An 18,827-nucleotide genomic window follows, 5' to 3' on the forward strand; every position below is an offset into this window, starting at 1 on the left:
GTATAGATGATTACTTTGCGAGGTATGATATCGCTTCGACTGCAAATGTCTTCGAGGAGCTATACTTTATCGTAGAGGCACGTGGGCGCTAATATGCCGAGAAATGCATCGAATATATTTCACATGTGAAAGGCGAACGTAATTATGCTTGACGTTCTTAGTTCCACATTCCGCAATTAGTTCTCTTTTATATATAGATAAAAATATGTCGTGCATTTACAGGGGATTGTATAATAATATTATGTATTAATTTCACAGTATTTGCATTGCAAGGTATCATTTTAAATCAGATGCAAATATATACAGTCCCAGGGTTTTCGAGATCAGTTTTAATGACAGTTTTTATAGTCAATGTAGAATCGACCTTCTTTTGATTTAAGTAGAATATTTGTAACACAAAAAAATTTTATCATTGTCTATTCTCTTTCCAAGTCCATTCCTGATTCATTTCACAATGGCAATGAAAATGCAACTGTTCACGTCGACCTATTTGAATTCGCAAACTAATACGTGTTAAAGGCCGTTCTCGCCTTTCCTTTCCGCTGTGTTCGTTCGCATTTGCATGATATTAGCCCCTTAAGGGGGTATATCAAGAAGACGAGGAGAAAAACGAGTATGCGCACCCACCCACGCCGCTGGCTATATCGACCACTCGGTCGTCGGGTTTTGGTCGTTGCAAAAGGCACCGCGTCGGCGCTATCCTTCGAAAAAACATATGACAGAACACGCTCACTGTGCTGTCCGATGGAGCAACACGCGCGACAGTTCGCGTACGTTTAACGCTAAATGCGGCTGTCTGATTCTTGTTGCCCTGAGCAATCCCCGTATTAGTCAAGCAAATGTCAGACTCGGACAGCAACGTTTAACGCGGTGAAAACACGAATCTTTATGCGTTCGGCGCGCTTTTATAGCATCTTATCAGGTATTATATTAATCTATATTTAAAATGCATTCTCAGTGATGCAACGAATTTCTATAACAACGTGCTCGTATTTGCGTTTTTTTCTTCCTTTTCGATAATCTCAGGATTGGTTTCACTGATCTCGATTAACGATGTATAGCCCAACGTGATGCCGACCGCCGCCGACGCGCCGCGAGCGAAAAGCTCTCCGGAGCGATCGCCGACATTGACGAAATCAATCGCATCTAGGCGTTTAACGGCCGCTATAAATCAGGACTTAATCGCATACTAATCGCAGCGTCCGCAGGGGCGAGAGTAGATTCTCGCTTTCATGCGAGGCGAGATCGCGCGTTTTTTTTTTTCCCCCTCAAAGTCGATTGGCCGTTTGCACAGCCGAAGTCATTAGCGACGACAGGTTCATATAGCGCTGTCGTGTTGGGGATTATAAATTCCAGAGTGAAACTACAGTTGGCACCGATCGGAGAGACGAGAGGGAGGCGCATTCCTCTTCGCGAGAAGATGTTTCTATTCTCACGCGTCTCCGTTCGTTTATTTCGCTCTTCAACGTGCCATATAACTCCACTCCGGAGTCACTCGCTAACGTAATGTGTTCCATTACTCAGTTTTACAGAGATCGACGCGCGATTATCGTGCCGATCCTTAACGCGTACTTACGCGTTGCTACCGGTTATCGCGATACGAAATATTGCCGTCACGGGAAGGTCAGCTCCGTAGCCTTAAAACACGACGCGCGAGAATGATTGCTTCGCTTTATTATTCGATTGTAGTATAGTAGCAAGAAATCGCGTTGTTGCGCATCAATTTACAAAGAAATGTCAATCGTTGCATGTTTATTTTTAATAGATATGATATCGAATTATATTAATAATTTCCTTAAATTTTTATCTTTTAGTATATAGAATCGTTTATTTTAAAGCATTCTTTTGCCGAAACAGTGACCCTCTTTCTCCGATTTTAAAGGTGTTGATTAATTACCTTTTACAATTACATACACGCTGATAGGCGCGCTCAGACTTCGAAACATGCCGCATGGGTGGTGGTCTCGCTTAATTATTCGCGCGAATGAGCTCTCTTAAGCTACCCATTCCTCTTTCACGGTATGCTCGCGGTATGTCCGCGTTACCAGGTGTAATATGTCGTAAATGGGCGCGCCGACAGGGAAAGAGAGAAGAGAAAAAAAAAGAGTGAAAGGGCGAGCTCGGCAAATGAATTGAAATTCCGATTGAGCGATTGTCATCCTCTTGTTTCTGTCGCGAGGCGTAACGAACGCAGAGTGACGTCATTTTTTCTTCGTACGACACTTTTCTATGCCTTCGTAGAGAGGCCCGCTTTGCTTAGAGATGACTGATGTCATCAATTGTAAATGCACGCGTCAAAGAAAAAAAAAGAAGTAGTGGAGTCTCTCTAACTTTCTATCGCATGCATAATTGCTTATTCAGAAAAAAGAGGGACAAGGCAATACGAATATTTTACAGAGCAACAATCCAAATATAAATTCATAACAATGTTATCTATCAGGGAAGCTAATAACGTCTCAATCCTAGTACAAAGATGTGAGATAAGTGCAATGGTACAAAATATTTTTAACATGTTTTCGCTTAGTAAAAATAATATTGAAAAGATATCGCGATTAGAATCATCGATGGTGTTAACTTTCTCGTCGATGCGGAAGCGTTTGGACAGGGAAAGTTGTAATGTGCATTTGATGAATTTCTTATGTTGAATTTTGATCGAGAGACGATCGAGATTGTTGGGGAAGAGTAATTTGACTTCATCAAAGGTATCTTGCCACACACAATAATGATTGTTGCTCTTATGACAAAACAATTCTAACGAAAGATGATCTTTCTGTCGCAATTGAGTGTCGTGATTCACTCATAAGCATAAATTTCGTAAGATGAAACTAGAGGTGCATTACTATGATTATCGGGAAATTATTGCTAATCATTGTTGCCATTTTTTTGTCTTTCTCTAGAAGTTAGCCTAATATTCCAGCGATTGGCAGTCACGTTTTGGGCCTAATCGCACCTTAAATCTGAATCACGATTATTGTCGCAACTGTCCACGGATATTATACCGGTAATTTAAGTTAACGTTGCACTCTGCAGCCTGATGAGGTTTTGCGGTGAAATCTGATTAATCCACTTGAGAAACGAAAGGGTTTTGCTACAAACCGTCCCGTTCTGACTTTCAGCTGAGCTCATGTTCTTCATTTAGTTTAATATACGATAAATTATTATATAATAAATATCTGTTGGTTGCTATTACTCAAGAAAAGGCTCAAACTAAATTTTGTCTATATTAAATGATTTGCGGTTAATATAATTAATGTGATATGTCATTAGATTTTTTACAAAAAGATTTAGCTATATTACGTGTAAAGGGGATAATTTGCATTTAATATATGTAAATTATATTTATAATTCTTTGTAGAGTCACAATGACTTTTCAAATTCACGAATACTTTTTTTTCGTTTCCAATTTATATCTTACAACTATTTGACGCTAATTTTGCTTTGTACACTTGCGCTCTGTATATATTTTTGGTACAATGAGTTTTGACAAATTAGCAGTTTTCTGTTTCTGTGGTGGATCAGAGAGTACAGATTTAATAATTCCCATCACGACTGTCGACGTTTACGAAGGGCAGCGACCTTTCCGCTTCCACTCCGCCCGTGAACGGCGTAGAATCGGTGGACAAATATTTGCAGTATCGTCGCTGCCAGAAGCGTGTACGGTTGGTTCAGGGTTAATAAAAGCAGCCGGAGTAAGCGGAAAAAGCCGAGAAGATAGAAAGAAGCGAGGAGATAGAGCGAGAAACAGAGAGAGAGAGAGAGAGACCGAGAGAGAGAGAGAGGGAGGGAGGGAGAGAGAGAGAGAGGGAGAGAGAGACGTAGAAAGAGAGCGAGAGCGGCGGACGGACGAACACGGTGCACTCGCCTCTCATGCCACTCAAGAGGTGGTTGCTCCTGTGGTCGATCGGTACGAGCACGAGACTCGAGTTTCCACCTACGAGTCGCCAGGAGGGACGTTTCCGTGCGCCGCGCCGAGCAGAGCCGAGCCGGTCCGCACCGGTAGAAGAGGGATTTCATTCCGCGTGCTGTTCCGTTTGAAGAGCTGCCCGCCGCTCGCGCGCCGAGGGATTCATCCTCTCTTTCATGTACTGAGAGTAGATCCTTCGTGATCGTCGTGCCAAGCGCGCGCGAGGCCGTGGTCGAGGTGAAAGTCTCTCCCTTTTCTCTTCTTTTAACCGGAGAAGTTTACTTTGCCTTCGTACGGGTGAAGTAGCTGGAGTAATCTGCTCGCGGAAAATGGCCACGGAATTTAACGGAATTTAACGGAATTCCCGTCTCTTTCCATCCTTATCTTTTTCTCTATATGAACGTTTCGTATGCTTTATACCCGTATACGTGTACTCTAGTTTTTACCCGCCGTTCTTATCTGCTTTATCGTTAGGGTACAAGAATACGAGGCGATAATCTGCTATATTTGTCTGCATCGCAGACTCGTCGTTAGATGAAATGCATATTCCACGAGATAAAAGAGCACCGCGATAAGAGCAAACATAGTGTTTGATGTTGACGATTCGTTATATACGTGTTTTAATAAACTTGGTCGCGCAATTTCGTCGGGTCGTTTCCCTCATTGTCAGTTGAATTCGTTTTGCGACATGGCCCGTCGCGGTGGAATTTTCTATTATGTAACTATTGGCGGTGCGCTTGATTCCCGGTTAATCGACGCGGTTTCGAAAACGGCGCGATTTAAAGGAATTGGGAGATTATCTTTGGCGTTGGAGTAACGAAATCGACTTTCCGCGCGAGGCGTGGACGAGGGCGAGCTCGTTCGCATGCAAAGTGCCGTTCGCCTTACAGCTGAGTAACACGAACGGCAATTATTCGTGACTCACTCGATTAGTATTTATTAGTATTAATTAGTGCATACTACGAACACACTCTCCTCGTCGCGTCGTCGACGAGCTTTCCTTTTAACGTACCTCGCGTCTCAAACCGTATATTCTTTGTCGCCGATTTTCACATGAATCATACGAGAAACAAATGAACGGAGCACACACTCGTCAGCATCATGAAACGCGCGGCGTGGTCAAATCACTGTTATTAAGTCTTGCAAGAGACGTACTTCTTTCCGCAAAGAACGGGTTTCCACGTTCAGAATGTCAATCCAATTCGCGCGAATAACTTCCTGAATTTTTCGAACAGTCGGAGAGAGTTGAATGACAGAGATTTATAAATGAGCGTCTCGTGCGATCAGTTACATCTCCATTATTATCATTCGTTATTCGACATTATTTGACTTTCCCCTATTTATTTCGAAATACGTACGCAGGTGATACGTGAGTGTACGTGAGTATTATTCGCTGCTACCGTGGAATTACTTTCGTGTTAATAAAGGTGAAAAAAAGAAACGCAATCGTGAATTCAGATTCTCGATATTTTTTAAGTCTGAGCCAAGTGGAGATTCGTCATTTTTTTTACCTTTTTGCTTACGTCTTTCGGACTTTGATTTTCGGCTTTGCTAATGAGAATAAAATATCTATTATTATTGTCAACTTATAACAGATTGCATTGCCGACCATTATTATCAAGTGGTAATTAACAAAACATCCGGGGAGAGAAACAGAAAGAAAGGAAGATTCTCCGGTAGTCACTTGAATTACTTACTTCTACTGCATCTGCAGGCAAAAACTTTCCCAAAGTAATTTTAATTTCAGAGCAATTTCTCTCTCGCTTGCACACACATACGGTAGTGGACGCGAGTCCCGAACCAATCTTCAGGAAGTTGCTGCACGCTGCCGACGCGCGAACCGAGATCGTTTCTTTTATCCTTTAGCGTCACGCGATTTAGCGTGTAACGCAAATTAAGCGTGCAATTATGGGGATTGAAGCGCCTACTCGCGATTAGTTCTCTCGATCTCATTCCTTTCTTCCTACGAATATATCGTGTGTGCATGCGTGGTATATCATTTTATGGAAATTGGCAAATTATTTAAAGCTCAAATTTTTTTATAGCTTTGTAGTTGATGATGAGTCAAAGAAATAGTTCCGATCATATTAAATTGCGCCACTGGTAAACTGATAGACACGTGAACTTGACATTGCAGTTTGTTTTGCGAGAATCTTTTTTTTTATTTTTTTTTTAAATAGAGAAGCACAGAATCTGTCTCGGAGGATAGAATTGCGGCAGTGATCCCAGACAGGCTCAGAATTTAAAGCTGACAAAATGAGATCCGGTCGCGCGCGGTGCGGCGCGGCGCAGCGGTGCGCGCACGATTACCTTCCCTTTCGTGCCGCGGTTAAACGGCGGCGTTTGTAATAGCGGCCTCGTCGCTCCTAGCGCCAGCCGGAGTCACAAAGGGTATGGGAGCGACACACCCACCGGATGCATTTTATACACACTTCGCTCTCGTAGGTAACCCATGGTGACGTCATCGTTCTATATACAGGGTATACCGTGGCAGCCGTGACCCGTCGCTGCGACCCGTGGCAGCGACTAATCTTTCGTCGCGCGGGCGCTATTACGAGAAGGTAACTCACGGATTTCTCGGTTTCGCTAATAACGGTGCTTGCGCACGATGACATTTCCTCGTGATTTAATACGAGGATTAATTAATTGATTTCTTCCTCGAAGCACGGATCTCTCGCATTTACGAAGACTGATGAGAAAATAACGCGCTACTCTCGTAGAAAGGAGAAACATTTTTGATATCTTTTCCTCGTAATTAGCTATCTTTCGGAACTCTGCGTTTAGGAGAGCTCTGATTCATTTCGTACGAGATATAAATAACATAAACACGCATTGTACAATTTCTACGTCTGGTATAAACTTTCAGAGGAAGATGATTCCACTATAATTATAGCGCAAGTTTCACGTGCGTTTTGTTTCCGCGTGATTATGATTTTCTGTCCTACTTGACAATGATTAATGTACGTGTCAGAATGTAAACTTCGATGCGGTTGATGCACTCCGGACGATGTCCTCGAGCAGTTCGATTGCCACGAGTGAGCACGATGTTATGTCGGGTTATGAAAGTGCTTGGTGTGCTAGTTCGTTTTGTACGAAACGAGACTTGGAAATTGAGATGAAATTTCAAACCGTGAAAATTAAATAATAATAAAACCTCTCTATTGAGTGCAATGACATGACGTGCATAGAAATGTACAAAAAGGAACGCTACATGTCAATAGGCGAGGCGACAGCAATAGCGCTTCTCGTAATAAAGTTTAATCTTTATAAGTAATGAGCTATTGTTTGATATTTTATCTACGATAAGCGTTAACGTATCATTGTAATTCGAATCACAGTTTCTCAAGGTACATTAAATGAAATTGTTGTTGCACAATTACAGTTATGACACTTTGGATTGCGCGTGAAAAACCTGCGAATCGTTCGACGTTAAATTCTAATCCGAGAAACGATCGTATCGAGTCCCATATCTGCTTTTGTGACGTGCAAGTAGTAGACCAATCTTTTAATTGGCGGACGTTGAAAAAGTTTTGCGCGAGAGGCGTTCACGTATCGTACGCTCGTACGGAAAGAGAGAGAGAGAGAGAGAGAGAGAGAGAGAGAGAGAGAGAGAGAGAGAATGTTGCTACGATGGAGAACGTGACGGACAGACACGTGGTGCTTTTTAAACGGGCGTAAACGGTCTTCTTATAGATATGCAGGCGGATAGCGTAACGCGTGTCACGCGTCTAATCACGACGTGTACATGCGCAGAAACGATTTGCAACTTTATTAAGCCAAGTGAGGCACCGCTCCGTCCCGCTAAACCGCCGCTGCTTTCCACGTGCGCGGATTGATTAATGCCCGTTTCCATGCTGCGTACCTCTCCTGGCCTCTTCTCTCTCTCTCTCTCTTTCCCTCTCTCATTTCCTCCGTCTCTCTCTCGCGCGACTCAGCCTCCCTTTCGCGAATCTCTCTCTAACGGCTCGCAACGGTGGTCCGTTGCATTATCGTGGCTCCGAACAGAGCGTAGCATTGATGGATATTGCGGTTGCTTCTGGTGTATTGTGTAACGGCGTGCGGCCGCTTCGCTTCCGATAGGTTTCCCCCGTATTCGTGCGGCTATTTAATTAATGACGGCCGACCCCTCGCGCATTTTTCGATAATTATCGGGACGTCGCGTCGCGGCGCGGCGCGTACCGCGCGCTCGCGAGAGTACTTGGCTGTATGGGCGGTCGACAGACACGCTCGAGAAAATATTATCGAGAGTTGCCCCGCGCCAGGCGGTTCTTAATATTTCGTAACTCGTATGTACTACTTTCTTAATCTTTGACGAATTTTTGAATACGTAAAGTACGCAGTGATTTTGCGTTGCGAATTAGTTTAATGTGTTCGAGCGCAGTAATAATATAGGAGCCGCACGTGGACACGCGCGCAATCTGATTTGACACACCCTAAACAAAAGAAACTTTAGTATCGATGAAAAATTTATACGCATCTTCTATAATAGGTTTTACGAAAAAACTGTTGGAAAGATCTTTTTCTAATGCGGATGTGTGAATGAATCCTTCGTAATAGGGGAGGAGTACGCAAAACGCGGTGGGAAGCTCGGAAGCTGACTAAACAAGTAAACGTGCTGTAAGCGTGTGCATGAGACGAATTTGACATGCGTCTGGTTTAATTTGAAATTCGACACGCGTAATGTAATGGGGAACTGAGAGACCTGATCAATATTCTAGGGAGAATAGTCACGGACCCTTTCGCAGACTAAATGTGCTTAACTACGTCAAAATTTAATCAACTGTCGCATTAATCATTCATTTTAGCATTATTCCCAGGAATCTGCTTGACAACATAAGTCTATATAAAATTGAGATATAATGCTTATAATCTTAATTTTTTTTTTTTTTTTATTATTATATGCATCTTTTATATTTACAAGTGTTGCTTTTATTTTGAATTTTATACCGAATGTTATGTGATGAATCGCGTATGCGAATTTAATCATATAAATTTAAAAAATATCTGAAAAATTTTTATTTTTTCATTTGTACTACATGCGATAAAAATTGCCAGAAAGTTTGATTAATTTTTTTCTTTTATTTACATTATTCCAAGATCTCTTTACCACTTCTTCTCTACAAGACTCTACAAGACTCTCCACTGGTGCATATTATTTCGTTCTCCCCTTTTCACATCTCCGATCATCACCTTAAAATATTCTTGCCTAAAGTTCTGTATAGCTTTGCGGCTGTGAAACAAGATTCGTCGATCAAAATGCAAATTGCCGTCCGCGATGAGCTCACGCAGTGGCGCTATTATACAAGGCGGGCTACTAAACAAAGAGACTAATCAAGACCCGCCTCGGTGTAAAAGCGTGATTTTAATTTCACGGACGAAACGTTTTGCCTTCATCGCGTTAACTCAAGTACGTACAAAAAATGGGGAACGAATATCTGTCTTTTCTGACATAGTGCTCGACATTGTGCGAAAAGATGTACCTTAGTTGTTAAAGTCTTTAATTTTTGGTCTCTTTTTTTTATATTTTTTCCACATTACATTACATTATAAACAAAAGACAAAAATTTATTTTTTATATATTTTTTTAATTTATGAATATTTAGTCGATTATAGAAGCATTGATAAAAATATTTTTTTAACTAAATATATTTTTTAAATAGTTATTTGTTATACAAAAATATTAGAATATTGTTAATGTTTTCGTGGCTTCGGTAAATTATGTGTCTATTAATGCTTTGACATAGTTTTTTAAAAATATACATTTATTTTTAGATGTACATTTTCTCAACGGTTTAAAAAATGGATTGAGTAAATCTCTCTTTCCAGCATTACAAGTAAGATAATTTATTGAAAATTATGATTATTACTTTCATAACATGGTTTCCTAACATATGATTTCTGAATAATTCATAGAGATTTATGAGAACAAATATTTTATAAAATCTTAGTTTTATTATATACAATAGTAGTCTCGCCATTCTGTGTGGGTTCTCTTCTCTGAGAAAAGATACTAAACTCTTCCCTCGTCGTAGACCACTTCGCATTAGCACTTGAGCACGTGAATACACGATAGTAAATCACGGTTTGTCTATTCACGCGAGTAAATACATTAATAAACAACATGTGCCCATAAGGTAGACGATTAAAATCACCGCCACGTGAATCGCGGTTAATTTATATGCGGACTCAAACTCAGGTCCATTTTCATCCCTATGAATCCCCTGCGGGAGATGTGCGCCTCCCCTAACGAGTCCTTTATGCACAACGCCGACTTACCCTTTTCCCATAAATTTCGGGTGGTCAAATATTGGTACTGACTCGTGTTGGCCTGTTATTATGATCACACGGCACACCCCGTGGGATGGCACTACGTGACAGAACAAGAATTATCGATAGTATCTTCCCGAGATAATTATAATTCAGACAGTGATCTTTTTCAATTCTTGATGTAGTAACGTGAAATAATATAATAATATTTGTTATTGCTAAATTATTATTTATTTTTTGTTCTTTAAACATTTTTAATTTGAGAAATAATTTTTGCATAGTTTATTTCATGATAAATTTCTTGGTAAATGATAAATCAATTTAATAGATTAATATTTAAAATATATTTTTTATATTAAAAATTATATATAAATTATTGTACAGAACATCTCAGAAAATCACACTCGTTAATCCATCATTTATTTATAGATTGTTCAATTAATTTTAAGCAAATGTTTTTTTTTTAATTTTTTTTGTAATTTTTTAATTTTTAATAGTAGTTTTGATGAGCTTTAGAATAAAATTTTATTGAAATAAATTCCACTTGGATTTAAATGAAAAACATTATTGAGAGCATAGTATACACGGTTGTTGTTCGCGTACACTGTAGTCGCACTTTTTGTACGCACATACTCGCACATACTCGCCACATCCGGTTTCGCTCTCGATCACCCAGATCCTACGTGAAACCCTTGGCGGCGGTGTGCGTTTCTCCGAAAAGACAGTCTCGCGCGCTCTCAACACTCCGCCGATCGCGTTGTGGTCTACCATCCGCACGCACCATGAGGGCGGAAATACGTGGGCGATCGGGCGCACGTATAATGGTTACACCGCGTCGTTCTCTCCCCATTTCTCGTATGCCCTCGCTAAACCTCAATGTTTATGCACTCCGCGGCGGTGATGCGGCTCGATATAATGCACCCACATCGGGCGTAAGACGACACAGCCACTTGTCTATATTGGTATTCGAATCTTGGTGGGAAAGCGATGCCGGTGGAGATTGCGCCAATGGCACAATATCGACGTTTCGCGAAAGAGATTGCGTCGCTTTTATCGGAGGTATGCGTAGAACTGGTTGCTTAAATTGGAATTTCGTTGAAAACAGAGACATGTATCTATTTATGGAGATCTAGGTTGTGACAGTATTATGTTGAGTTTATCGAATTCACGGAAATTTGAGGAACTCGGGAAGTTAACGAGAATTTTTACAGCAATAAAAATTTTAATAATTAATTAGGTAGGCGTACTGTAAATATATAATAATAGATAAGGTTGAAGATTATTATCTTTAGAAAGAAATCCATATAATATGGAAGAAAAAAGATTTTATTGTTTGTTAAAATAATTCAAAAATTGATGTAATAATAGAATAAATTTTAAAATAAAATTTTTCGGGAGAAAAGATGAGAGAAAAAAATTTCGTAAACTATTGTTACGATATAAATGTATCGCAATAATGTCTCTCGAACATTTAATGATTTATTTCAAGTCTCATGTTTGCATCGGCAAGTTAAGGCTATCAATGTGTAAACGCTATACGCAGCTGATACGATTTTGCACAGATGTGTCGCTTCAGAAGTAATATCCTAACCGGTATTGGTTTAAGCGATGCGCTCGGGAGGAGTATTGACGTTTCTCTCCCGTGGGTGTTGCAGCACCCCTGGTCAGAGATTCTGCCAGCCTTTGTCACAGAGTCTAAATCGCATTCCCCTTGTTTACCCTCACGTTGAGGGGGGATAACTGCCAGTAACAGATTTTGCGTGTGGTCGCTGTGATTCCGTGGCGATGTGAATGGATCCGCGAAACTGCTCGATCCCTTCCGTCTCAATTGCTTCCGGTGTCTATGGACACACTCGTGTTGAAAACGTGTGATTAATGTCGCGATGCATAGCCCATAAATTGATTCGTGGCGGTTTTTGCAGTGAATTTACGAAAAGATTTTCGATTAAAAAAATTTTTTTAATTAATATTTTTTACATTATTAATTGTGTACAATACGTGTTGCTTTTAGTTGTGTCTTGTACGTGCCATAAAATTTAATTGTCAATCGCGTAGAGTTGCAATCTTGAAATTAATTTGTATTAATCGACGAATCGTTTTACTATGTTACAGAATCGCGGAGACTTTGCTTCCCTGGTCCGGAATTTGCTCGGACCGATTTACGGCGACAGTGTTATGAATCTGCTGATAAGACAAGCACGGGATATCCTAGTTTGCGCTTATCATGGCAACTTGGAGAACTTTGTCCGGACTTATCTCTCACCTGCTGCAACTCTGTTAGCGGAAGTCAAGAATGTCGCCTCCGAAACGGTGAGTCTTTTTCTTTACAACGTGATGATTGTGCCATTAGTGCATTATCCTGAAACGTTCACGGTACGATGAAAAAAAAAAAACTGCAATTAAAGAAAGCTGCTTACACAGATAGGTAATTCCGCGAAGCAATTAAAGTAATCATGCGCATGCTCTCCATGTACGGTTAGATATCTGGATCCTGTTTCGCGGGCATGATTACAAAATTCTAGTTACTCTGCCTTTTAAAATACCACGGGTATCGCGGTATCGTAAAATTACATTGAGAGAGACCTATCACTCGCATAATTTTGCCCAAAGTGCACTTTATCTAATTGAACTATTTTAACATAATTTAGTTATAAAAACAAAGAGAATGGTGGGATATTGTATTATCTTAAGTAATGTCTGTATAAAGTAACAATTTATATCAATTTTCTTAAACATATTTGCTAAGTAATCGTTAAAAATGTAATTTAATATTTCTGGAACTTTTCGATCAAATTGTTTAATGGATTGCAGCGTGACCGAAATTTAGATTTTGTTTGCAAGATTATTCTCCTAATTGCCTTAACCCTTTTCAAGGGGTCTTAATTAACGCACTCATGTGGCTCACGGATTTAAGATATCGGTTGGGTGCGTCCGCGAATGCTCTCTCGAGACATCCCGTACCCTCGCAATCCGCAATTAAACACGTGTAGGTCACGTGCTCCGACCCAGTGTCGGTTTCTTTCGCTCTCTCGAGGGTAAAGGGTTGCTGGTATCCCGCGAGAATAGATATTAAAGGGTTGTTTCTTCGTTATGTCGCTTTGAGGGCTGGCCCACCGACAGTCGCCGCAGCCGCCGTTTACGACAGTTTAATTGAACTCATCGTCATTAGCACGGGATTGCTTCTCAAAGTGCGCGGTTCGCCTATTGCGATAAGATATTGTCACACGGACGACGCTATGGCGATTTGCATAACAATGCGTCTTTTGCATAACAACGGCTAAATTGATATCGTGATATACAAGCATGCAAATTTCCGACTGCGACGTGTGCGTCCTTGTAAAGTTTCTATAATATAAAAATGTGAAATATTCTATAGTTTTGATGAAGAGTAAAAGTACATTGAGAAAAGATACTCTTAAAAATTTATGTGTGGGACGTAAATTTATTATATTTTACTGAAAAAAATTTATATAAATACAGCGAAGTAAAATTTTATTCCTACACTGAGAGAACTTTTTTTTTTTAATGAAAAAAATGCATTTTCTTAAAACTATATATTTTGATGCAAATATTTCTTTGCTCTAAGTAAAAATTATTTTTAAGTAGATAGACATTACCTTAAGTATATAATTTTGTATTGTTACATTTTTTACATTTAAGTAATGTAATTTTACAAATAATTTAATAATATTATTAAACTTAATTAAATTGTTTTCTTAGATTAAAAATTTGATTATTTTGATTACAAAAATTGTCTAACAGTAAATATTTTCTGGAACTGCAAAAGAAATTACTCGATTAAAAACTATTTCTTTATTTTATTTACATAAATGTTTTAATTAAAAACATTTTTAATTTGCAAGTAAATAAGCTATTAAAACTCACCGAGTAAATAATTTTTTTTGTGTCAAGTGAAATTTTTTATTTTTAGATTTTTTTTTCTTTGTATCACAAATAAATCAATAAGAAAAATAAGATATATTTCATAGGAATAAAATATATGTTTAATTATACTTTAATAAGTATATGTATATATTTATTTAAAATGTATATTTTGTCATCACAATTAAATTTTTTTAATAACTTATAAATACCGAAGAAAGCACAAGTAACATTCGCTTGATAATATTTTGACTTTCTTAGTGTACATTATACTCTTTTTCTTCCTTTTTCTCGTCACGCTAAACAAATTTACATGAGATTTATCGGCAAAACGTGCTCTATTCTAACAGCGAGCGCGCAAAAGATGAGAAAGTAAACGTAAGAGTGGATTAAAGAGAGAGATTTAAAATTTGCAAGCCGCTCGATCGGCCACTCTTCTATTACTCGCGCGGCCAAGGGACGACGATAGCGTCGATGTCGCCAGACAATTCGATACTATGATAGAGCACGTGCTTTTACAGGTGGTGGCTGCTTAAGATAGCACGAAAAGATTCTTGCTCGGGATGCGCACCTGCATTGTCGGTCTAGTATCTTTACTATGGAGCTCGGTGCCCACGCGTGTCTCACGAATATTTACATCTCGTATCTCGCCCGGTCGTCGTCTCTCTCTCCCTTTTTCCTTGTCACTTTTTTTCCTTATCTGTCCGCTTGCGCGCCGTTCTGTGCCGAGCGAAAATGTGCCACGAAGAGGCACTTCGCCCGAGTTGACTGTTACGTACGCGAACAGTCGGGCTCGTAAAATCTATTTGCTTGGACCAAACATCCTCCGCGCGCTCTCGTACCCCAGTCCCCGATCTTACTTATCCTACTTATCAATGTCTCCGGTTACGAGCGGTGCAATCTCGGCGAGCGGCAGTGTTCTCCGTGTCGCGCGTCTTCCTTCCTCGGTATGCCTACGATTATAAGTGAGGACGACATCGTCTCGCGTAAAACGAGAGGGCTGTATCGAAACTGAACCAGATATCTCCGAGCGTAGCGCTGTACTTGAAATATTTCTATCTGTTGCAACAATATTTTTTGGCGATTGTCCATTCGCACGAAAGTATCGCGTTGGATTAATATGACGAAAAATCATGTATCGAACTTTTTATTGAAAATGGATTATATCCTCATACTCTACACGTCATAAATAATATTTTCGAACTATAGAAGAAATAATGATTTGTTTTCACAAGTATAGCATTTTTTTTGTCCTTTGGAGGACTCAGCAGGGTGTAACGTATGTAATACGTGACACTAATGATCTCAGCGATGTGCCCTCGCAAATATTCGCGAAGAACGGGACTGCGTGGCGACGTAGGAATGTTGTCAAAGAATGGTAGGTGTATCCCATGGGACGACGATAGCACGAAGGCACCGTAACGGTGCTCCGTCCGAACCGATTGACAATGATTGAAGGCTGCGGGTCTTGAATCTCAACCGTTCGGACCAAGGTCTCAACCTTTGTGTAAACCACCAATATATATCTCCGCCGTGTTATCCGTTGATCTCCTTAATCTCGCGAATGCATGAGCTCGGTGCCGCCAACAGAAACGGGAAACGCCGGCCCACGCGTTCGCGCGGCAACACGATTTCACGATCGTTTCGAGCGCGATGATGCTACCTCCCATGGTGCTTCCGCTTCTTTACGTTGATTTTTCGAACGTATTTCAAGCGTACCTATTGCGCCGCATACGTGTGAATTTCGCCTTGCTTTGTTGACGCTTTTAACTTTTTCAGTTTTGCAGAGCTTTTGTTGAATTAAGAATTTATAAGTCGTTAATGCGTAAATGTCACATTTTGATTTGACAAAAATTATGGCAAATTTCAGAAAGTTTTCACATGTATTGCTCATTTACTAATTTTTTTGCATCGACTTTTTTTATTATAAAATTTCTAATATTTAGAGAAATATGATCGTTTGTCCCGAGATTGCTCCAAGATTTATGAAAAAGATAGATATTATTTATCATTTTTTTTCTTTTTTTATTCTTCTTTTTTCTGAATAATATTATCATTTAATGTTTTTCTTTTCATATTTGTATTTTTTATTAAAAATTACTACATGCTGTTTTAGTGATTAATGAAAAATGCATGTTTTTTAATAAAAATCGAATATGTGCAAGAATAATTATAGATATGCATTTCTTTCTTAGAATTGGGATGGTTTTATTTTATTTGAACGGTCTATTGCATGGTACGCGAAATTGCACAAAATTACATAGAAAAATGTCGATATAATTTTCCGAAGGAAAAATAATAAATTTACGTGGTGAAAAAGCAGTGGCCGATCAATAATGCCATTTTGTTTTTTATCCAGCTATCGAGACGTTATCATTCGTTCGGGTAGATAGTCCCGATTAAATGCCGCATAATTATTTGGTAATTTACGTAATACTTATAAGAGCAATGAAACGTTCACTTACGGAGTGGACGCTCTTTTGCATGAGCCAGGAAGGCGACAGATTACATAATCGTTTGTTGCCTCCGGCGTTGATCCGCGCAAAAAGTGAGACGAATTTCTAATGACACCCTTGGTTACATCGTCGAATTGCCGAGCAGATCGGTCGAGCGGCGGCGGTGGTGCGTATACACACGTACGAAACAGTAACGGCTATTAAACACGTAACTACGCGTCGCTTCGATAGCAGATCGCGATAAGATAGTCTTTGCCGGTTGTCATCGCTTCGCGAAGGTAGTGGCGAAGGCATTAATGACGACAACGCGGCCGTTGCATTCGGGAAGCGGAAGATACATTGGTCGACAACTTGTTTCCGTTCATTCGCACTCGACGTTTTGCGTTATTTAGTTTTATATGCGCTTCATGTATGCATGAATCAAGAGCCCATCTTCAATTAAATTCTTTTAGCTGTATTATTAATTCAAGACCAAAATAATGACAAGTGATTACAAAGATAATAAAAATGATTGCAGTTGTACGAAAAGAATGTAGTTTCACTATTGAACTTGCAACGATAAATGCAAATACGTTTAGTTGCGAAAAAATTGCTGTGACATAAAGACATACATCTCTCAAGAATTTCAAAGAAGCGCATATAATAATTTATGATTGCATTTTGCGATGTATGACGTTGGTTGTTCCGCCTTGAAGATATCGACGTCGCCGTTGTATTCGGCTTTCCTCGGCAAGAAAGCGACGCGGAGAAATCTCAGGGATCGAAGCACTTGTACTTTAGGAAGATTGGAACGAAGATTGAGCGGTTTCTTGCGCTTCCCGGGGAGCGCGCGCGCTCGCGCGTAGGATAGAACCGCCCGAGGAACGGTTCCGTGATGTTCCATGTCCGGGCGGCTAATAAATTAGCCTCATAAAACTACGGGCGCCGCAAAAACCACGCGGCTACTTCGTAAGCTCATAGAGCCGCGTCGAGAAATCCACCTCGGACAAGCCGCACGCGAGTTATCCGCAGTCTCTCGGCGGTCCTCTTGAAGGTACGATTTAATTGGTAGTCGGCCTCGTCGTGCCTTTCACCTCCAGCGCATCCTTCAGCCGTGAATTGCGCTTCTTAAGCAGGTTATCGTATATCCGTTCAATTCGGCGCGGCTCCGTTTGTACGAAATTTATCTGTATCGATAGAAGCGATGAACGTGTGCGCTATCACTTTCAATTTAATCAACTTGGACCCTCTTGCTCCCTAGGTGGAGTAATCATTGCGAGGAAGACGCGTTCGGTTCAGAGATAATAATACCCGATTAGAATGCACACGCAATCGTGAGACTGTAATTATCGAAGCGGGCGAGCGAAACACGGTATCGCCGCACAATCGTGGTCACCGAAATTCAATTAACCTCCCCCGAAAACTCGATTTACGCGCAGGTCTCGCGAGATCCTGCGGATTACGCGCGGAAAATCCGTGCACGCGATGCATCATACCTCGCTGTCGCGCCACAATGCGAGGGATCAAATTGGAAATCGGAGAAAGTAGCTACCGTAAATCGGCGAATCGATTGGCAGCCGTTAGATTCTTAGAAAGTGGGCGCGGAAACTGCGATTCCGGCTCTCGAGGAGCTTTTCCGTTTGTTCCTCCTACTAAGAAACCGCTTCTGCTCTTGTGCGAATGCACGTGTGTACTACGGCTTTGCGGATTCACATGCACGCACGTACGCACGCACGTACGCACTGTGGCTTCCTGTTCTCTCGGTCGTTAAGCAGCCGCCGCCGTCACCGCTGTCATTGGATAGTATCCGTGTACTGGCGAATACATAAAAGCTCGTCCGATCGTAAGTTGTGGGCGTAAAAATGCCTACCGGCCCTTGCGGCTGTATTTACGCACATTACGCGTATGCGTGTCGGAAATACACCTCCTGTGGCTCGCGATGTCTGGTTGTCTCCTCTCGTAAAAACCCACGGTTCACTCTTTCAGATGTTACGAAGCGCAAGATTTTATTCGAAATATATATGAAAAATGGCTAATTCATACGATTGGTATTAACCCGCTCGAATGTTACTGTTACGATATTACGATATCGCGTAATCGCCGACTTACACCATCGGTCTTTATATCTCAATTCTTTATCATTCAAGTTACAAATTTATTTTATTAAATTTTTATAGATATAATTCACATTCTCGCTCGCAATTTTAAAAGCCATTTGCGAACTGTATCGTAAATCAGTTGATATCGGAATTTGTAATTCAAATGTAAATGGTTTTATATCGCGGTATTATCACTTATCGAATATCAAAATATAATCGCGAATTAATTATTCTTATCGA

The 18,827-nt window shown here is 40.3% G+C and overlaps 1 protein-coding gene across 2 annotated transcripts in view; it reads left to right on the forward strand.

The window, feature by feature from the left end:
• LOC105201882 overlaps window positions 1–18,827 on the forward strand; it is a 289,517-nt gene that overhangs the window by 39,464 nt on the left and 231,226 nt on the right. For both annotated transcript variants that reach the window (XM_011170150.3, XM_011170151.3), the window contains exon 3: window positions 12,284–12,481. In XM_011170150.3, the coding sequence (XP_011168452.2) occupies window positions 12,284–12,481 (198 nt within the window). The remainder of the gene's footprint in view (window positions 1–12,283; window positions 12,482–18,827) is intronic.

Source organism: Solenopsis invicta, chromosome 9, assembly GCF_016802725.1.
Source record: "Solenopsis invicta isolate M01_SB chromosome 9, UNIL_Sinv_3.0, whole genome shotgun sequence".
Classification (NCBI taxonomy): Eukaryota; Metazoa; Arthropoda; class Insecta; order Hymenoptera; family Formicidae; genus Solenopsis; species Solenopsis invicta.